Source organism: Notamacropus eugenii, chromosome 1, assembly GCF_028372415.1.
Source record: "Notamacropus eugenii isolate mMacEug1 chromosome 1, mMacEug1.pri_v2, whole genome shotgun sequence".
Taxonomy (NCBI): Eukaryota; Metazoa; Chordata; class Mammalia; order Diprotodontia; family Macropodidae; genus Notamacropus; species Notamacropus eugenii.
The window spans coordinates 219057577-219080538 of record NC_092872.1 but is presented as its reverse complement, the minus strand read 5'-3'; the positions used below and the strand labels follow the sequence as shown (position 1 = coordinate 219080538).

The 22962-nt window shown below is 38.9% G+C and overlaps 1 protein-coding gene across 4 annotated transcripts in view; it reads left to right on the top strand.

Moving 5' to 3' along the window:
• The window catches only part of WDFY4 (WDFY family member 4), a 382372-nt gene that overhangs the window by 32382 nt on the left and 327028 nt on the right, over positions 1-22962 (top strand). For all 4 annotated transcript variants that reach the window (XM_072627574.1, XM_072627546.1, XM_072627553.1 and 1 more), the window contains 6 exons: positions 6531-6645; positions 8641-8747; positions 12290-12424; positions 14089-14278; positions 18808-18997; positions 21963-22120. In XM_072627574.1, coding sequence (XP_072483675.1) covers positions 6531-6645; positions 8641-8747; positions 12290-12424; positions 14089-14278; positions 18808-18997; positions 21963-22120 — 895 coding nt within the window. The remainder of the gene's footprint in view (positions 1-6530; positions 6646-8640; positions 8748-12289; positions 12425-14088; positions 14279-18807; positions 18998-21962; positions 22121-22962) is intronic.

Genomic DNA, 22962 nt, shown 5'->3' with positions numbered 1-22962 from the left:
TATATATGTATGTGTGTATATATGCATATTTATGTGTGTATGTATATATGCATGCATATACATATGTATGTGTATATATACATAATTATGTGTGTATGCATGTATATATATGTGTGTGTATAAATATATATGTACACATATAAGTATATACCCAAGTATAAATTCAGTCCTAGACTCTGTTACTCAGCCTCCAGTTTCCTTACCTGTTCTATACAAATCTTATAGTCATTAGCTAAGTAACTCTTATTCACACTTCGTGTTTTCAAAGAAAAAAAGTGGAGAAAAGTTTATTCAGGGTCTATATAGTAAAAAGGTAAAAGAATAATACCATAAATTTCTAGACCTATTGATTCAGTCTCTATATCTACAAAATTCATTGGGGAAAAAATAAGGAAATATTACAAAATCGATTGATAAGAACTGTAAATGGAACTGAGTTCTTGGTCACTTATTGTGTGGATTTATAAGCAGGATGCTTAATATTTTTTTAGTGAGATAAACTTTATTATGTACCTTCTGTGTATTAGGTCCTGTATTAAGTGTTGGGGACATAATGAAAAGCAAAAACATGGTCTCTGACCACATTGAGCTCACATTCTAATGAGAGAGAGAGCATGACAAGAATGAAGAACATACAAGCTATTCAGTGCAAATGGAAGATAGCCTCAAGGGGAAAGGCATTTGCAGCATGAAAGGAGGAGTGTGAAAGGAGAGATGGAAGACTGGAAAGGTCTCTTGCAGAATCTGGGATTTGAACCAAGTCTTGAAAGAAGCTAGGGAATCCCTGATCCAGATGCAAGGAAAGAAAGGATTCTAGGTGTAGAGAGCAGCCAGTCAGTTCCAGGGCATGGAGACTTGAGATGGAGTGGCATGAGGGAGGATCAACAAACAGACCAGTGTAGCTGGATCAGTGAGAGGCAGAGGATAAGAAGACTGAAAGGTAGGAAGAGGACAGTTTGTAAAGGGCTTTAAAAGCCAAGCAGATGATTTTATAATTGATCCTGGAGGTAAGAAATAAGGAGTGTGTGTGTGTATGTGTGTGTGTGTGTGTGTGTGTGTGAGAGAGAGAGAGAGAGAGAGAGAGAGAGAGAGAGAGGTTAAATCTGTTCTTTCAGAGGGTCACTTTGGCAACCAACTAGGTGATGGACTGGAGTAGAAAGAGACTTGTTGAAAGGATGCCAGATAGAATGAGGTTCTTAATCTGGGGTCCATGGATAGATCTCAGGTGTTCTATAAACTCATCTGGGAAAAATTACATCATTATTCAAATATACATTTTTGTAATCCTATGAATTTTATCTCATGCATTAAACATTTTCTTAGGTGTCCATAGCCTTCACCAGATTCCCAGAAGTGCCCACGACACAAAAAAGTTAAGAATCTTTAAGTTAAAAGAACTATTTTAGTAGTCCAGGTATGAAAGGATAAAGGGTGTGCTAGGGTGGTGCCTGTGTGAGAAGAGATAAAGGAATTTGTGTGAGAGATGTTGTGAAGGTAGAAATGACAAGACTTGACATTAGACAGGAGATGTGGGTGAGCATGCGTGAACAATTTAGGGTGACCCTGAGGTTGTGAGCCTGGGGAGGATAGTGGTACTTTGGAAGTGATGTGAAAGTTGGTTTTGGGGAAAAGATAATGAATTCTTTTTGGGCATGTTGAATGTGAGATGCCTTCAGGACATCCAGTCTGGGAATCTCCCAAAGTTAATCGATGCTACAAAACTAGAGCTCAAAGGAGCATAGGGTGACATAGATCTGAGAATCAGCATGGAGATGATCATTGACTCCATGGAAGCTGTTGAGCTTACTGGCCACCATAGAGCAGAGGGAGAAAGGCAGAGGGCTAAGAAGACCCTTGGGAGAATCTGAAGGCTAGTGAATGAGACCTAGATGAAGATAGAGCAAAGGAGACTAAAAAAGTGGTTGGATATGTAGGAGAAGAACCGTGAGAGACTGGCACTATAATGACCTTGAGAGGAGAGAGACTGATCAGTGTCAAAGGCTGCAAATAGAGAGTCATGGAGGATGAGAACAGAATAAAGTCCATTAGATTTGGCAGTTATGTGATCATCATCTGACTGGGGGAGGAACATGAGCAAGTTTATAGACAGTGGGGAAAGGAGCAAGTAAACTAGTAGGCAGAGATGGAAGAGGAGAGAGAGAGAGAGAGAGAGAGAGAGAGAGAGAGAGAGAGAGAGAGAGAGAGAGAGAGAGAGAGAGAGATAGGAGAGAGACAGAGAAAGGCAGGCAGGCAGGAACGCAGGCAGGCAGACAGACAAGCAGAAAGAGACAGAGAGCCTTTTGGAAATGATTGGAGAGGATTGAATCAAGGGTGCATTTGAAGGGATGTGTCTTACAAATGGGGAGAAGGGCAATGTCTTTATGTTGGACAGGGATGAAGGAGAAGACAGTGAAGAAAAAATGTCTGAGTGATGTGAAATAAGGAGAGATGGGAAAAGAGGGCACTCTAGATGAATGGACTCAATTTTGTCAGTGAAATGACAGGTATGATCCTTAGCTGAGAGGAGGCAGGTTGCTATGGAAGACTTGGAGAGAGAAAAGAGTGTTTGGAACAACCAGTGTGGTGAATAGGATGGTGAATCAATTAAGGAAGAGCAAAAGATTGCCTTGCAATACTTAGAGCCAGGTTGAGATAATGTAACATAAATTTGTAGTGTATCCAGTTAGAAGTTTCATGATTTTCTCCAGTACTGGTCAACAGTATATGAATAAGAAGTAGATGGTGAGAGAAATTCAAGATTGAAGTTTGGCAAGGCATTGTGGGTGAAATGACCATGGGGCAAGGATTCAAGTGTAAAGAATATAGTAGAGTAAAAATGACTGGAGATTTAAACAAAGAATCAGAATAGGAAGTGGAGGACAGGATTGCCAGTGTAGAGGTCATGATCTGGGAATAAACAGAGTGATCATGAGATTGAAGGTCATGGTGAGGAGAAAGACAAAGCTAGGAGTTGTAAGACAGAGGAAAAGATTGGATGTTAAAAGATTATTATTGGGTAAAAGAATTTTGGAGTTCACAAATATCAGAATGGAATACTTGCAATTGATGGCAAGCTCAAAGATATGATGATCTCTGTGGGTAGCTGAGGAGGAGTAGAAGAGCAGGGCACGGGAAATGAATAAATCTTGGAATTTAAGGTATTTGAAAGAATGCCAATATGTGTCTTGAATGAGAGTAGAAGTCATGGTGTAGAAGACTGTGAGAAAGGCACTGACCTCATTAAGGAAGGAGATTTCCTAGGGGATCAAGAGATAGCAGCCACTAGGATTCTGCCCCTCCATAACCTGGTCCCAAGCTACTTTTACAGCCTTATTGATATTACTGTCCATACTCTGTATGATCCAGCCAGGCTGAATTCCTCAACTTTCCATGTCCCACTTCTCTACATTTGATCAGGCTGACCCTCAAGTCTGAAATGCCTTCCTTCCTCATTTCCACTCATCAAAATCCACCCCTTTTTCACCATCAAACTCCAATGCCACCTCCTCTACCAAAAAGTTTCTCTTCCTTCTAGTGTCTTGAGCACTTTGGGAGTTTCCTTTGTTCTATCATAGTCTATCTTCTGGTAAATTTATTTTTAGACAAGTCTCATGGAAGGATGGGTTAGCATATGGAGAGCTCACATAACAGAAAATAAGAAAGAGAACAGACATCTCCTCCTAACAGAAAGAAATAAAATGATACACTTTATATTTTTTCATATGCCCAGACAAAGAAGCAACAAATAATCTAAATAAAATGTAGAACTTGCAAGAAGCTCTGTTGGCTTGTGTTAAGTTGGATTATGATTTCTTAATTGTCATATATGACACTGAGGACTTTTATTGTATAGTAACTTGGAAGAATTATGCAGATCACCAGCACTCAAGGTAAATGCAGTATCATGTTATAAATTCTGTTATTCATTTTTAATGTAGTTAGAGGGCCTTCATAGTATGATAAGTTGTGGCTCATGTAACTGGTGTCTAAATTTAATGTTAGTCCTTGTGTTCTCCTGTAGTAAGCTTCCTGAGAGCAAGAACAATATCATTTTCTATCTTTTTTGTATAGTACTCAGTGCCTAGGATAATGCTATTGCACAGGGGATTCTTGATCAAATGAGTTGGACTATATGGCCCCTGAGGTCTCTTCTGAGAATGAGATTCTGATTCTTAGTAATAGTGTATACTTAATAAATAAATTGTGGAAATGGTATTATTTGAGCACCAACATGCCCTTGGGAGACTATTGATTTACTAAATGTATTAGATGGTCCAAAATAGTGTCCAGGAAAAAAGGAGTAGTACTTATCATTCTACTGCAAATCACTTAATATCTCTGAGGCTTAGGTTCTTCACATCTGTGGAAATGGGACTAATAATTTGCCTTGCCTTGGCTCACTCAGTTGTCATGAGTGACAAATGAGAAAAATGTAGGGGAAAAACAATTTGGTAGATTTAACAATTATACAAAAATATTTATCCATTCAAAATATCTCTCCATACAATGTGAGCAAAGATCCCCTGACTACTGGCCTCACTATCTCACTTTCACTGTGTCTATCCTTTTTCTAAGTCTCTGGACCAGTGACAAGTTCATTAAAAATATAATGCATCATTATTAAGCCCACATAAATAATTATTTGGGATGTGGGTGGATGCACAAGCATGTGCATTGTTTCTAAAAAAGTGATTAGGAAGAGACAGTGTCATTTTTAGTCATGTAAGTCATGCTCAGCAGTTATCCATCCCATGTACCTATGTTTAACACTATCATAAGTTTCTCATATAGTTTAGAAGTCATGTTAAGATTTCAAAAGTGATCAAGGGCTGGTGGGTGGTGGGAAGGGCAGCAATTGATGGTAGCACCTAGGATTTAGGATAATAATTCAAAGTGACTTTGGTAAGTTGGAGAAATTGTTTAAGGCTCTAGAGGACCAATGATCATATGAGATTCTCTCTTCTCAGTAGAGAGTAGGTGGATTGCAAGTAAAGAATGCTACATTCACCTTTAGGTATGATTGTTGTGACAGTTTATGTTGCTTAACTTTTTTATTGCGAGGCTTGTTCCTGCTTTAGGGAATGAAGTTATTGGGAAGTGAGAATGATATAAAAAGCATAACAAATATTTTTAAGTAGTAAGATAAATTTAATACAATCCGGTGAAAACAAAGAAAAAGAAGAAGCTCTACAAGCCAGTTGCATAAATGTAATACAACAGAAGTTCAATTGTGTAGGAAGAAAGTTTTGGTGCCTAGAAGAGTGCCTTGCATGTAGTAATAAACTTTCAATTAATGTTGAATAATCTATGGTATGCCATGGTTTCTCGCCGTTAATTAACCAATCAGCAAACATTGAAGTATGCATCATGGGCCAGGCACTCTGTAATATTCTAGAGATACAAAGAAAAACAAAAAGCCATCCCTTCATCTCTGCCCTTAAGGAGCTTAAATTCCAACAATGGAGACAACATGTGTCATATACAACTAAGTGCACAAAGATACATATCCATATATTTATATATAGATATATGTATAATAGAGTAAAAGTAATGAGAGAAAGGCATAATTATAAGTAACCTCAATTTTGAAAGGAAGCATATAGCAGGTATGGTGTGTAGAAAATATGTTGTCCTTTTCCATTAATTAATCACCCAGTCAATAAACATTCATTCAGTAACTATTATATTAATAATCAGGCACCATGCTGAAGATATGAAAAAAGGCAAAAGACTCAGAACTAGTCACTGACTGAAGGATATTGGAAAGAGGTTGTCCAGGCTATTTCTAGATCTCAGGCCACAGAAGAGAGCAGACTAGATACTGTATTTGGATTCAGAGGATCTCAGTTCAAATCCCTGCCCTGTTGCTTTCTACCTGTGTGATCTTAGGCAAGTCATCTGACTTCTCTCTGCTTACATTTTCTCATCTATAAAATGAGGGGATGGGTAAAATGAGGGGATGGGACGGATGACTTCTGAGGCCCCTTATAACTCTAAAAATATGATTTTTGGTGAGTGTGGGGAGAAGGGGCTGAATAATGCGTTCTCTGTCAAAGGAGGAGGGAATTTCTTTCTGTTTTAAATTTTAAAAAATCATTTCATTAAATATTTCCCAATTACTTGTAATTTTTTTAATTAAAATATTGAGTTCCAAATTCTTTCCTTTCCTCCCTCCCACACTTCTCCCCTCTTTGAGAAGGCAAGCAATTTGATATTAATTATATATATGAAGTCATACAAAATATTTCCATATTCATCATGCTATAAAACACAAACAAAATAAAACAAAAATAAGGAATAAAAAGAGAATGCTTCAATCTTCAATCAAGTTCTCTCTCTAGAGGTGGATAACATTTTTCAGAATTTCATTTCCGGGGTTTGGAGGGGAATGTTGGAAGAGTTCAGTTGAGTACTTTCTCTACTCCACCATCTTGGTTCCCCCCGGCGAAAGTCAACCATGGATTGTTTTAACATGTTTAATTTCTTAAATCAAATTTCACTGAAATCTTTCTCTGTTTGTTGTGTTTCAGGCTTGGGAAAAATCTGCTGGTATTATTTGCTTTCCCAGCATTCAAGAATTTGCAGAACAGGTTTCAAAGTATCTTGCCCAAGAAATACAGAAGGCCCTTGGGGGCAAGCCAGCAGGTGAGAAAGCTGAACACTCCTCATGCTCAGACTCACAAAATCCGTTCCTTTCCTGACCCTCCAAGTCAAAAATAGTCTCTCCCTCTCATTTTCAGGGCATTTTACCTGGACCTTTATATAATATTTATCATATTCTTTCTTTTATCTTAGTTCCTTGTGTGCATGTCCTTCCCTTTTCCTGTTGAGAGACAGGATGACATAATGGTTAGAGTACTGCACTTGAAGTCAAGAAGACCCCAGGTTCAAATTCTGCCTCCGATATTACAATGTGTGTAACCCTAGGCAGCTCATCTAACTTGTCTTCTCTTTAGTTTCATCATCTATAAAACAGAACGAACAAACTTTGGAGCCCTTTTGCCAGAGGGCTGTTACTTAGCAAACTTCAATAAGCTCTATAAATGTCATCTGCTATTGTTAGTCTAATTCTTGAGGCACAGAGCAAACTCTGTTCTCTACCTGTCTTTTGTATTCCCAGGGCTTAACATAGTACCCTGAAATTAATAATAGAGAGGATTTATATACGCTTTATGGTATTCAGAACATTTTAAGTATGTTTTCTGAATTGATATGCTGTGAGGTAGGTGCTAATATTGTCCCCATTTTGCATATCAGAGAGAGAGAGAGAGAGAGAGAGAGAGAGAGAGAGAGAGAGAGAGAGAGAGAGAGAGAGAAAGTGACTTTCCAGGTGTTTCACAACTAGTAAGTGCCTGAGGCAGAATTTGAACTCAAGCCTTCCTGACTTTTTCCACCAACTTCTTGGGTAGAATGCTTGTTGAATAAAGAAAAAAGAATTAAAGATTTTCTTAATTGTCATACACAAGAGGTATGATGAAAAGAATTCTGAACCTAGAGTCATCAGCCCTGGACTTGACTCTTTCTGATCTCACTGACTACATGTGTGACCTTGGTCAAGTTATTTAACAAAATTTCTGGGTCTCAGTTCCTCATATGTAAAATGAGGAATTAAGCTGTATGACTTATAAGGTCCCTTGCAGATCTAAATTCTCTGTTACTCTAAATTATCTGGAACCCACACCTGCCTATCCTGGCACAAACCTAGCCTAAGTCTTAGATCTCCCATGTCATCTGTCTTCCCTAGGTTTGGTTTTTCCTCCCTTGCTCAATGCCTTGCAGAAACAAGCTATGGATTTTCACTAAATCCCAGAATGTCTAGTTTGTTAAACTCTGTGAGTGCGCTGGTGACTGAGAAGGTCTAAGTTCTATAGGCAAAGTTTTTTCAGAGAGGGAAGAGAGAAGTAGGTTGGCCCAAGAGAATGGAAAAATCATGGGACAAGATTATATAGGATGAGAATGATTTGCTGACGAGACCACTAACTACCCAATGCTATCCCCATCAGCCATTTTTCTGAAGGCTTGCCAAAAGTAGTTAAAGAAGTATGCCTAGAATTAAGTATTATATTCAGGTTTGGCAAAAAGAATGCCCACTTCCTTTAAATGTTCTTGCCCAGGCTTCAGAATTTGCACATGATTGTTGCTGATATTTGATTTCCTTTGATTAAGGGGGGAAAAATAATGTATCTATTTTTCAAAATGGTGTGAGGTATAAGGAAGCACATATAAAGAGATAAAATTTGTGGAGTGTCATTGAAAACTTAATTATTTTAAGATACCAGGACAGAAAGAACAACAAATTTGATGTTTAAAAAATAAAAGATTTTTAGGGTGAACTATAAAATGTGTCCCCTACTTTCTTGGGTCCATTTCTTAAACAGGGATGCAGACCACTCTCTAGCTGATGCTAGACCTTTGTAAGATTGTGCATCTCATTTTAGGATCTATATAATTTTTCTCCCTGAAAAATGCTTAAGCTGGTTTAGGATTTCAGAAGCCTCTAATTTGTCTCAGGTGAACAGGAGTGTGTGTGATGGGGCAGAAATATTTAGGAGTATGAGAGAATGGGAATACTTTGGGTGTTTTAGAGATAGCATGTTTTAACTATGATTTTCTTTCCTTATGATGATGCTGTAATGGCAGAGGAGGCTCGGTTGGCAACTGGAAAGCTGCTCCAGTGGAAAGCGGAAGACGAAAATGATGGCTATCTCCTGTTAAAATCAGGGTATTTACTAACCCAGACTGACTCTGTGAGTTCTTATTTTCTTCTTTAAGAATTGAATGCTTTGTTAAAATACTTAGCAATGAACATCAATATATCCAAATAAAGTTCCTTAGTAGACTTTTTCCTATGAATTAACTAAACTAATGGAGTATCACAGCAATTATTCCTCTACATGCCCATCCAAATTCTTAACTGTCCATGTTAATTCACTTTTCCTCTTACGTGAAAAAATCCATCTGATATGTTCATAGTTAGTTATACATTATTTTTACATTTTACAGTTTTAAATTGTTTTGTAACGGTCTTCCAGTCTTATTTGTATTTCCCATATATGCGCATCTTAATGCAATATAGTATTTAATTCTATTATCATTATTGATTTGATCATTCCTCTATTTTTGTTTTTAGTATCTTTTGGTTACATATAATATATATGTATATGTTTGTATGTGTATATACATGTATATATATATACACACATATGCATACATATAAACATATAATGCAAATCTTTGAGCGGATAGACCCTCTCCCTCACCACTTCTTTTGTTTTGATAATACTTTCAGGCTATACTGCCAATGGTGGAATCACTGGGGCAAAGGTCCTGCTTAATAAGTTTAAAGGTACACTTGCCTTTATGGTTTGGATTTCATTACTGAATTCTTTACCAAAATTTTCTGTAGCAGGTCTGGCCTGCAAAAAAAGTTTAATCCAAAGATGAAATATGCCTTTTAAAGGGAACTAAACTTTCTTGTGCTAAATGACCCTCTTTCATTCCCCGCCCCTCCTTACTCAACAGTTGTACATCCACAGACAGGTCATTTATTTCCTCTCAATTTCAATTTCCTTACATGTAAGATTGAGATACTAATACCTGTGGTATGCACATCATAAAGTGAAGTTTGAATTAGATAATGTGATACTTTGCAAACTCCAAAGTGCTATATGATTGTCAATTGTTATTATAGGGTTTTGTTTCCTTATCCAATCTGTCACTTTTTTCATTTTATTGGATTGTTTAATCCATTCATATTTACAGTTATCAGTTATATTTATATTTTTCTCTATTTACTCTAATATCGTTTTCTTCAAGTTGTCACCTTTTTCCTCCTGCTGTAAACTCAGTATCATGCCTTTTCAGTTACTTTAGCTTCATCTTTTATAAGATTGCCCTATTCTCACAGGCTGTCTTTGCCTCAACCCTAACTCCTCTTTTTCATGTTACCACTTTCTTCTTGGAGTTTTGCTCATTAGATTTTTTCTTTTCTGATTTAATCTGGTTATTTAATTCTTCCCCTATTTTCCTCTCTATTCCATTGGTCAATTTCTCCTTGTTCTCCTCCTCTTTAACTAATACAATTCACTAAGTTTTTTAAATTTTATTTTGGAGGGGGAAGTTGTTATTGCTATATTGCTTTTCTTATGCTGTTGGATGGAATTCAGATAGAAACGGTCCTGGGACAAGTCACTGTGCTATTCATTTTTTATGTTTAAAGTCATACAGACAATTTTTCATTCAGATAAAATGACTGCTTTTTTGTAAATAAATAGTTATTGGAATGTAAACTTATCTTTTGTAAGTTCATTGAAAAAACATTTCTGGAACAACTCCAGGATCAGATAGGTCAGTGTGATGATGATGATGAAGTGATGTTGTATAAAGAGTACTGGTCTGAGAATGAGAAGCAGAATTACTGTTTGATTATTTCTAGACTACTGTGGCTATTGATGAGGAACTCTGCTCCCTAAGCCACTTGGGATCTCCAGATCTCACCAGGTCTTAATATCATGGTTTCATTAATTCAGGACTAGAAGGAATCTTAGAAGTCATTGAGTCCAACCCCTTCATTTTACAGATGAGAAAAAATAAGGCACACAATTCACTTGGATGTGTCAATCTCAGAATATTCATTTGCCCAATAAAAGAGAAAGATCAAAACAAAAAAGAATAAAGACACCATGCATGTAACAAAAAGTATAAAGGTACCAGCAGCTCACACACACAGTGGTGTGTTGAGGTAGGGTGGTTAGTCTTCCCCAACTTGGCATCTCACAGGAGTTCTTGCATCAGTCTCTGTCAGGACAGAAAAAAGGAGAGATTAGTGGGTCACCTCTTTGTGTATATACTCAGTTCTGGTTCAGTACCTCTGCAGTCATTGCTTCTTCTGGTTCCCAAACCAATCAAAAGACATAATCATAGAGTGCCAGCTACTTATTCCCACACATCTGGAAACAGATTTGGAAATAGAATTCCAAAATTCTAGGTATTAGGTTGGAACCGGATGGGGGATATTTGTGTGCTCTTACACACATCTTACCTTGAAGGATGAATTCAACCATGTTTTAAGGACTAGGCTCCCAATGGCTAGTCCTTCCATTATGTAAACATCAGCTTTTGTTTTCATCATCATCCTCATCCTCATCCTCATCCTCATCATCCTCATCACTTTGGTTTGGAATGGTGATTTATTTGTAAGTTTGAGGATTTGGTTTCCATGAGTTATTTATTATCAGTTAACTTTTAATTTATATAATGAGAGGAATAGCCATGCATAAAGCAACAGAGTCTAATTCTGAAAATAAAGAGATGTGCATGAACAAGGGAAGGGGGAAGAGATAACCTGGTAAATCTTGCTCCCACTTCTGGGCATTAATAATAATGATGATGATGATAATAGATATTTCTCAAAGCACTATATCAAGTTAGCCCATTCAAATTCTACTTCTAATAACATGTTCTATGGGACCCTGGATAAGTCATGTAACATTTTAGCACTCTGGGCAATTTTGTAAGATTATAATTTGCAGAGAAATACCTCCCAACAAGAAATATTTATAGAACATTTTAAGGTTCCCCAAGTACTTTATGTCCATTATTTCATTTGATGTTGACAACAACCTTGTAAGGGAAACTCTCTAGATAATATTATTCCCATTTTATAGGTGAATAAACTGAAACTGAGAGAAACTAAGCTTGCCTGGAGAAAAAAAGCTAGAGGGACACTCAGCTAGCCTTCTCTCTATGTTTCCTTTAATAATAACAGCAGTAAGAATGTTGGGAGTAAGACACTTAGCTTAAGAAAAGTTATTTTTTGGGAGGTGGGTAGGGAGGAGAAAGGAATGGGGAAAGAGACTACTGATAATATTCTCCTGGGAAGGATAAAGAAGGATAGTTCAGAGCTGTATAATTTTCAGTTAAACAACTCTCAAGGAACAAGAAGAAAAAGGACAGAAGGAGAATAAAAAAATAGAGAGAGAAAAATTAGAGCTTGTTGAAGGAATAGTGAGTCACAGAATGGCTTTGGTTCTTAGAATGTTACTAGAACAAAGTTTTGCCTTATATCTCCCCTATAGTCATCTCTAGCTTCTGCATATTTTGGGTTAAAGCAGAAATGTGAATTTCTTAACTGCAAAGTGGGACTGTGAACAAGGTCTCTACTGCTACTGCTGCTTCTGACAGCTGATACAACAGTGAGGATAAAGAGAACATTTAGTAAAACAAAGAAAAAAATCCCTAGTGTGGGAGAATGTCACAAAGTATGTGATTTTCTGCTTTTTCCTTTCAGGAGATACTTAGCAAAGTCATTGAATCTGGTCTCCCAGGCCTGCTACTGCAATGCCTTTACATCTTTTTCGCTTTTCCATCGGATAAAGATGAGCTTTTTGAGGGTGACTCGCAAGTTCAGAAAATGTTTGTGCAGGTGAGTTGTCTTAGGATGAGGCATCACTTCCAGCTAAGAGCAAGAGTGACTCGTTGGGGAACCAGTTCTCTTGGATTCCTCCACATTGCCTCCTCTCTCCTGCTCATGTTCCTTCCTTGTGGCCTTCAACTCTAACTTTTTAAAAATAAAATACTTCCATTATCTTACATCTAGAAAAATAACCCTTTGCTTGTGGGTAAACTGATCCCTGTTTTCTTGACCCATCTTACTTCACCCAGTCACTTCTAGCTATATTGCACCCTCTTTCACGCTTTGGCATCATGGTCAGTTACTTATTGTCACTCATGCATCCCAGAGCTTCAGCATTGAATAATGGAAAATGTGAGGGCCAAAGGATCTGAGTTCAGATCCTTTCTCTGACACTTATCACCAATTTGACCCAGGGCTGGTCATTTAACCTCCATGGCCTTGTTTCCTCATTTGTAAAATGAGAGAGTTGTATCAGATGGCCTCCCCAGCTCCACATCTATGATCCCATCACTCTCATGGCCTCTTACTCTTTCTGACAGAGTATTCACCCCAGTCCCCTCTTCCTTCTACTACTCCTGGGCTTTAAAGCACGGCTAGTAAAAATTACAGACTCCTTGTGCTAGCTACAAATTGATTTTTTAAAACTGTCACATAATTGCTTCAAGTAGGTATTAAATAATAGAGACCAGTAAGGCAACTAGCATTTATTAAGATCCTACTATGTGTCAGGCTAAGTTCTGGGGATATGAAGAAAGACAAAAACCAAAACCCAAACCCCAGTAGTTCCTGCCCTGCAGGAGCTCACAGACTTATGGGGAAGACAACAGTGAATCAACTATGTCTATATAAGACATATCAGGGATCAGTTGGAGCTAACCAAGAGAGGGAAAGCACTGGCCTTCTCATTCCATATGAGAAAAATTCAGTCTAAGAGAGCCAAAAGCGGTCCCACTGCTAGTACATGTCCAAGACAGGATGCTGGACCATTGTTCTTCTGTTTCCGAGTCAGGAGTTAAACAGAGATGCTCTCTATTTCTAAGTGTTTGCAAATTACACCAATTCCTCTTGCTAATTCAACTCAACAAATATTTATTAAAGAATTCCTATGTGCATTGTGGGGCAGCTAGGTGGGGCAGTGCTGGGCCTGAAGTCAGGAAGACTCCTCTTTTGGAGTTCAAATCTGGCCTCAGACACTTATTAGCTGTGTGATCTTGAGCAGGTCACTTAACCCTACTTGCCTCAGTTTCTTCACCTATAAATGAGTTGGAGAAGGAAATGGCAAGCATTCTAGTACCTCTACTAAGAAGACCCCAAATGGGGTCATGAAGAGGTGGGCAAGACTGAAAATGACCAAAGAACAACAAATATACTTTGTAGGAGGCAGTTTGGCTATGGATAAAGAGATGAACTTGGAGTTAGGAAGACCTGGTTTTGAGTGGTGCCTAAGACCCTTACTAGCTGTGTGGCCTTGGGCTAGTCCTTCTCCCCATGAATTTGCTTCAGGAGATCTGGGGGAAGTTTCCATACTAGAAGCTCTGAATACAAATGAAATCGAAGCTCCATACCCAAAACATGCATAGCACTGTGCTATCTTTTATCTGGTTAGATAGGTCCTGTGATTGTTGTAGGATGAGCTTCCTCTAATCAGAGAATAACTGGAATTGCCTTTTCAGATGATGCTCAACATTTACAACGACCCACAAGGGGTGGAAGAGCTTCTCCTTGGCAATGAACTCCAATCTCTTCTGATGGCAACATCCTCTCTTTGGGAACAGAGCAGCCCCTCCTGGAAAGAATCCACCTTCTGTGTGCTTAGGGCCATCTCGAAGGCCCAGAGCCCAAGTACCATCAGCTACCTGCAAAGTAGGTTTCATAGAATTTGGCTGAGCCAAAAAAAAACAAGTTTTCTTTGAATTCCTTAGAACAAGTCTTTATTGCAAATCAATGGTGTTTAAGAGGTGAAGCTTTAAAATTAATTCAATTTTAGGCCATTTCCCCTCAGGGTATGTATCAATGACACTTAATCATATATTCAATTTTACAGCGATCTTATAATAATGAAGTTATTATTGCTTTGGAGTTATATAATACAACCTTGTGGAAGAACTGACACATTTAACTTCATTTATCTTCATACTTCTTTTTTTTTTAACTTCTAAAGCTTCCGCAGCACAGAGAATCAGGAAGGGAAAGGCCTACCACCTCTTACTATGAAACTAGGAGATCCTTTCCTATAGTTGGAGCAAAAGCAAAGGAAAAGGCAAAGAGAGTTTTCTCAGAATTATTTAGAGGAAAGGAAAATAGATAAGATAAGGGAGAATTTCTTGGGACTTCCCTAAAGGAAATTATTTACAGAAAAAAGGGGGGAAATAAGAATTTAGTAACTCAGTTGACTTTGTTAGGAAAGATGTTCTAACTTCAGAGGTGAGAACTCTCATAGGCTTATCACTGACATGGGCAGCAGGACCTTTAATTTCAAGACTGGGAAAAGGAGAAATGACCATCTTTTTCTCCTCTAGTTTGGTATTTGCTTCAGTAGTACCCTCAGCCCCATAGACTATGTATTTTCATTGATTTGCTATTCTGATCAGGGATCAGCTGGGACTTTACATAAAGTTGCCCCGACATAGTGCCATGCCTACATCCATGCCACTAAATATGACTTCTTATGCTCTGTAATCAAAGACCCAGGGAATGGAGCCCACAGAGTCAGCTGTGGGGGGGAGTGGCTTTAAAAAGGTGAAACCCAGATGTGCCAGATGTTATAACAGCTTGAGAAGAGAATTATGCACAGATATGGCACCATATGGCATATGATAAGGAACTTTTGTCTGAGTCTACAGAGTAGACAAAGCAGCATTTGGTTGGAAAGGAAATACCTCTGGTAAGAATATAGTTTTGCTAGCATCTTTAGGCTATAGTGGACATGTGCACAGAGAGGAAAATTCCTGCCCTTCCTGTCCTCCTTCCTTCTCTCCTCTTTCCTCCTCTCTCCTCCTTCCCCTCCTTCTCTTCTTCCTCTCCACCTGTAGATATGAAAGGGAGACTTGAAGTGACGAATATGATTCAGAGATAAAAATAAGCATTCATTCAATTCAACAAGCATTTATTAAATTGCTACTCTGTACAAAGCACTGTATAAATATAAAATAAAGTTCTCCTTAAGGAGTTTCTATGGCACTGGAAGTGGTGAGGGTATACATCACCCAATAAGCAAATACAAGATAATCTGAGGTGGAAAATGCTTATAATTAGGAAATCAAGAAAGAATGCACATAGGAGGCTGCACCTAGATGATCCTTGAAGGGAGCTAGTTGGGAAGGGAGGCAAGGTCAGAGGTTCAATGCTTCTAGAAGGTCAATTCACATTGCTTTGTTCTTGGGACAAATGTGGCACCCCAGTTTTCTTCCTATACGCATACTATTGGTTACTAGTGAAGTAGTCTCACAAACTTGAGATAGTAGAAATAGGAAAACTGGATGAGAAACTATTAGTGGATTAGTGCAAATTCAATCTTGGAAGACTATAGGTGGGTCAGTATTGTCAACTTAGACTTCAGAATACCGTGTACTGTGTACTGGTGCACCCGGGCAAATTGAAGGTAACGATAGTAGGAGAGGCAGAGTGGCATAGGAGATGGAAAACTGGCTGAGGGCAACTTGGGGTCAAGGTCTGTCTCTGGTGTATACCAACTATTGTGACTGTGATTAAGTCCTTTCACCTCTGAATGCTCCAAGTGATTCTCCAATTCATCAACACTAAAAGGTGTAGACTAGGTACCACAGTTTCTTCATCAGGAGTTTGCTATAACAATGAAATCAGAGGCCTGGTCTGATAGTAATGTGTGCATGCATACAAACAGACAAGAAAACTAGCTTCTGCTGCTCATCTCTCTATCTATGTATCTATCTATGTATCTATCTATGTATCTATCTATCTATCTATCTATCTATCTATCTATCTATATATTTGTATACATTTGTATATATATATGTGTAAATACACATATGTATGTATGTATGTATACATATACATACATACATATATACATATATATAGACACACAAGCTCTAAATGCTCCACATCGCCTGTTTTAGCTGCCTTCATGGCTGTTGGAACAAATGGTTCTCATCTGCCCATTCCACCAGCGGAAGTCTGCACATGCTTGGAGTAGACATCTCCCCAACTCACCAATGGGTTTGCGACACCTTGATTACCCTCAATCTGGTTTGGTCCATCTGCTGAAACAGTTTACTGGGGTGTGGTCGCTATGCATGCTGCAGCTTCTTGGAGCCACAGGTGAGAGTTGGGTGAAATGGGTGGACACCAAAGGTGGAAAGAGTCCCCAAAAGGTCTCCTCAAAAAGGGTTCTGGATAGTGGACAATGCTCTGGATAGTGGACAATGCTCTTGTGCCTTCCCAATCACCAATGGAGTGAAACAGGGCTGTGTGCTTGCTACCATGCTTTTTAGCATGATGTTTTCAGCCATGTTGTCAAATGTTTTCAAAAAGGATGAACATGGTATCAAGGTCAACTACTGTACTGATGGTAAGTTCTTCAATTTGAAAAGGTTACAAGCCAAGACCAAAGTGGAGGGAGTGTTGGTGCATGATTTTCCTTTTGCAGATGATTGTGCACTCAATGCAGCTTCTGAAGCTGAGATGCAACAAAGTATGGATCAATTCTCTGCTTCCTGTGCTAATTTCGCCCTAATAATCAACACCAAGAAAGCACAGGTTCTCTCCATCAGCCACCACCACACCATCCATACGTGGAATCATCAATTACAACAAATGGAGAAATTGTTAATGCTGTGGACAAATTCACTTACCTTGGTAGTGTACTTTCAGGGATGTACACATTGACGATGAGGTTGATGTACACATTGCCAGAGCTAGCTCAGTGTTTGGGACACTCCGAAGAAAAATATGGGAGAGAAGAGGTATTAGACTGACTACCAGGCTGAAAGTCTACAGAGCAGTTGTGCTGACTTCATTGTTATATGCCTGCAGAACATGGACAGTCTACCAGCGTCGTGCCAGGAACCTGAATTGCTTCCATTTGAACCATCTTAGAAAGATACTGAAGATCACCTGAAAGGATAAAGTACCAGACTCTGAGGTCCTTGTTCTAACTAAACTGCCAAGCATTCAAACTATGCTTCAGAGAGCACAACTCTGATGGGCTGGCCACGTTGTTCGAATGCAAAATGTATGCTTGCCAAAAAAATTATTTTATGGAGAATTCTCATGGGGAAGGTAATCACATGGCGGCCAGAAGAAGCGATACAAGGACACTCTCAAGGTCTCTCTCAACAACTCTAGATTTGATTTTGTGACATGGAAGACACTGGCACAAGACAGTTCAGCATGGTGTACCCACATCAAAAAAGGTGCTGTGCTCTATGAGCAAAGCAGAATTGAGACAGTACAAAGTAAACGTAGGATGCGCAAATTTGGAGTAACCACCCCAAATGTTCACACGGACTAGCTGTGTCCAATCTGTGGTAGAGCATTTTGAGCTTGTATTGATCTGATCAGTCACAGCCAGACACACTGAAACTTCACTTTATCATGGTGATGTCATTTTGGTCCTCTTTCAAAATGAAGAACAACAACTAATCAACCAACCAACTCATATACATATGTACGCATGTATTGTGTATATACACATCTGCGCATATATACACACATGTACATATGTATATATATGCAATGTATACATGTATATATACATGTATATACACACACATGCTCTACAAGGATTGACTTAGGAGTCTGAAAGGGGATGATCTTATGTCTGTTCCTTAGCCAAAGATTCATTTGGAACACAAAAGACTCATGAGGCCAAATACCATCTATATCCAGAGAAAGGACTATGGAATTGGAATGAGGAATGAAGCAGAGTATTTTCTCTGGTGTTATGTTTTGTTTGGGTTTGTTTTTTCTCCTGGTTTCTCCCATTCATTTTCATTCTTCTATGCAACATGACTAATGTGAAAATGTGTTTAATAAGAATGTACATGTAGAATCTATATAAGATTACATGCCATCTCGAGGAGGGAGGGGAAGGAGAGGGGGAGAAAAATCTAAGACTTATGGAATTGATTGTAGGAAACTGAAAACAAATAAATGAATAAAAAAAGAAAAAGAGAGCAATTCATCTGGGATAGATGAATGTCTCATCATTAAAATGACCTTTGCTTTCCTCCAAAGGCAACCCTCTTACTTCCTCTGAACAAAAAGTCAAGTTGCAATGCCTCTTGTTGGTGGACTTCTTGATTTTTTTAAGATGTAATTTAAAGGGTTTCAGTCCAGTTGGCCTGTGACCCGCATCAGTGGGAGTTGGTGCTTTTGAACTAGCTAAGCAAATATGATGTTTCCTCCGGCAGCTTCGAACTCCATAAAAATCGCCATCCAGAATCTCTCCAGGCTGGTGGACACCTTGCATCCTCAGGAAGTGAGTGAGGTGGCGAGTCTCATCTTGCATTTTGTGAAAGATTCATATTCCATATCATCCACTTTGCTTTTCGAGTTTGAGAATAGCGACGGATACCCTATGCTGCTCAAAATTTTACTTCGGTAAGTGTCCTTTTGCTAGATGGCAGCCCCTGTAGTGGCCTTGGTACCATGGAAGATGAGGGGTGGTGGTAAGAAAATAAAAGAATCACCAGCTCACAAAACTGAATATGTATTGCAGCCACTAGGAATTTTTTGGAAATCTCTTTCATAGGACCATAAACTTAGAGCTGGAAGGAATCTCAGGGGTCATCCAGTCTGGCCCCTTTATTTTATGGATGGGGAAATGGAGGCCCAGAGATAACATAGGAATTAAATGATAGAAGGGAGGTGAGAAGTCAGATTCTATAACTCTAAAGTCAGGACTTTCTTTACTGCACTTTGTCTTTAATTAGATCATGAACTTCTTGAAGGTAGATAGGGACTGTCTTTTTTTCTTCCTTTGTATCCTTAGCACTGTGACTGGATAAGTAGTTACTGCATTCAGTAGGTACTTAATAAATGCTTATTGACTCACTGACTAATTGAGTCATTTCTGACCAGGTTGTGTAAGATGGTCATTATATCCTTCACTCTCTGCCTTCCAAGTTACTTCCTGCCATTCATGATGGTGGGGACTGGTCAGAAGAAAGATTAGTCAACCAGTGTGTGAACGTTTATTAAGTCCTTATTCTCAGAGAGTTCACAGTGAAATGACATTTTGTAGGAAGCCAGGGAAGTTTAGCCAGAATTCAAATTCTGCTGCTCTGTGTGTCCCCTGGGTCAAGTCTATTGTGAGTCTGTCTAGTGTGTTGTCCCTGGGTTAGGCTTCAGAATTCCAGGGAATTGTCTGCTTCACTAAAAATACAGAGGACAGTAAAACTGTCAAGTCCATGAAAATAATTAGAGGTGACAGGAATGACCTTTCCTCTAACTGCAGCATCAGGTTTAGTGCTACTGTCTAGCAATATGCTGTTGTGATATGCTGGGACTCCAGGAGACCTTCAGGAAACACTTGCTAAATGAATATACTCTAAGATTTTTGCATCAAAGAGACACTACTACTAATATATATGCACATATACGTAATTTATAATCATATTTTTATGTACCTAAATGCTGATTTTCACCCTTTAGCAAGCTCCAGAGAATCAGAATGTAGTACAGGAGATCTATCTATCTATCTGTCTGTCTAGCCATCCATTCATCCATCCATCTATCTATCTATCCACATGCATTCACATGCACATGTATATGTATGTACATGTCTATATATACCTATTTATTCATACATGTGTGTATTTATGTATACACACATCTATCTACACACAAATATTTATACACAATATATGTATATGTATGTTAATGTTCATATATACTTATATATCTATACATATATATCTCTATCTTTTTCTCTCTTCTCTTTTCTCTGTCTCTTTTCTCTTTCTTTTCTATTTTCTCTCTTCTCTTCTCTCTGTTTTTCTTTCTCTGTTTCTCTCTCTCTCATTATTTCAGGAGAAGGGATTCAGTAGTAAGAATCTTGTCTTTAGAGTCAGAGGACCTGCCTTCTAGCCTTGGGTTTCTCATGCACTTACCCATGTGATCTTACCTTTATTGTGTCTAAGTTTCCTCATCTATAGAATTATGAGTAGATGATTCCCAGGGTTACTTAAAGTTCTAAATCTGTAGCCCTAAAATACTATTTGTACTGACTTTGGAATCAGACAGTCTAGACTTTGTTAGTGTCCTTAGGCAAGCTGAACCTCAGTTCTGAGGCTTGGAGGAGATGGCCTCTGAGTTTCCATGAAGCCCTAAACATACTATGGCTATAAGTACTGGATCTAGAATCAGAAGATATAGGCAGGGTTTAGCTCAATGTCTGGCACACAGAAAGTGTTTAATAAATTCTAGTTGACTGGATGCTGCTATTTCCTATCAATGTGACCTTAAACATGTTATATCCTCTCATCTGTAGAATGATAGGTTCAGACTAGGTGGTCTCCAGTGTCTCTACTAGCTTGAAATCATTGGTCTTAAATATTCTACCTCAGGCACCTGCCCAGGTAGCTTTTTAAACTGCACAGGCAGAACTTTTTGATCAAATAGTAGAAAATGCTATGTTTGGACTGGGGGAGGGATGAAGGGAGGGAGTACAGCATTATTTTACCATGTCTGAAAGAGGTACAAGTGATAATTAGGATATATGTAATAAAGGTTATAGTTTTGTAAATAGCAGAAAGTCAGCAAATATTTGTTGATTTCTGGACATCAGACTTGCTGGATGCATAATTTTGGGCAAATCACAGGATTTCTCAGGACCTTGGGGCAACTCTCCAAGACTGTAATTTATGAAATAATTGCTGATCTAATTAATAGGAGGTGGATTGAGTCAGAAAGACTTATCTTTACCAGTTCCAATCTGACCTCAGATACTTACTGGCTGTGTGACCCTAGGAAAGTCACTTAACCCTGTTTGCCTCAGTTTCTTCATCTGCAAAATGAGCTGGAGAAGAAAATGGCAAATCATTCCAATATCTTTGCCAAGAAAACCCCAAATGGAGTCACGATGAGTCAGACATGACTGAAAATGACTCAACAACAACAATTTCCTAACTGGGAGCTCCTGGCAATTACATAGAGGAAATACTACGTTTCTCTATGGATATTGTTAATATCCACAAGGAAAATTAATGAATCAGCTAAGCTAGACTGAGGCAGAGAATCCAAGTGATCTCCATCTGAATCGTATCTACTCCAAGCTAGCACTCCTCACTACAAGTATGTAAGGGAAAGCTCTTTGGTTCTCCTCTGGCTTGTAGGCATACCTAATTCCTTCGAGGAGAAGGTGCCCTTTGGATGCTGCTCCTCTGGATCCTACATAGCTTGGTGCTTTCTCTGACTTTCCCCCGTCCCTAGCAGAGCCCTCATGGTGCTGTGCTCAGGTGGGCAGCATACCCACTGGTCCTTTAGGCACACCAATGGCCCCAGAGAGTTGTTTGGGCAAGCCAGTGGCTTCAGAGCATTTACCCAATGCAATCCTTTTCCATAGGTATGGGGAAGTTCCTGATGATGAGGCAGAGCCCTATCTGGAAGAACTTTTGGAGCTGCTGGTGTGGCTCACAGTGTGTGGGAAGACGGAACTGAAGGTGTTTGACAGTGTTACCTACCCTCAACTAGATGGCTTTAAGTTCCAGCATGAGCCCTCTGGTAGAGTATATTTTCTCAGCCCCTTCTCCAGTCTGGTAGTCTGTTATGCATGGGATTTGTTGTCTGCTATCAAAGATTTCCTCAGATGGCTTTGTGGGATAGACATGACCCCAGGTTTCCAAAGGTCAAGGCAGTAGAGCCCAAGCTCTGACTGCCTCTGCAAAGCTGAGTGTCTTCAAGGAGAGGGATAGGAATGAAGTGGGTTTCTGTTATCCCAGAACCAGCCCAGCTCCAACTGAGGAGGCTCATTACCAGAGTAGTCACTGGGACATGATTATTTTTCTGCCACAGACAGTGTTATTAGAAATCATCAGCTGAGTCACAGAGGGCCCATGATGCTCATAGGATGAGAGGATATCTACGCTGGTGAAATTAGAGGTCCTTAAAGTATTGCAATTTGCTGTGCTCTGATAGACCTGGGAAATGGGCCTGACTTTCAGCAATCTAATACATAGAAAATAATATTTTTTTCTTAACTGGCTCATTCTATTTGACTCTGTTACTTAGTTGAGGGAAGTCATTTGTTACATAAATTACATCTACCCAAAAGACTTTATTTTAATTAGCTAATTAATGAATTTATAGTTACTAATCTAGGTTTGCCTGATTCAGAACTCATCTATACCTAGATGAATGACATCAGGGCTGGCATGGTCAAAGATAGCCTCTCCCACTACAAAGGTACTTTCTGATCATCCCAGGGAACTTACTAAAAGTTTAAAGTCCTACTCCATGAAAAGGAGACCAAAAGAGAACATTCACTATAAATGTCTCCTTAGATCTATAGATTAGTCTAACTGTGAGCCCATAGGCCCTTAGGGGAAAGACTGCTCCGTTCGCTA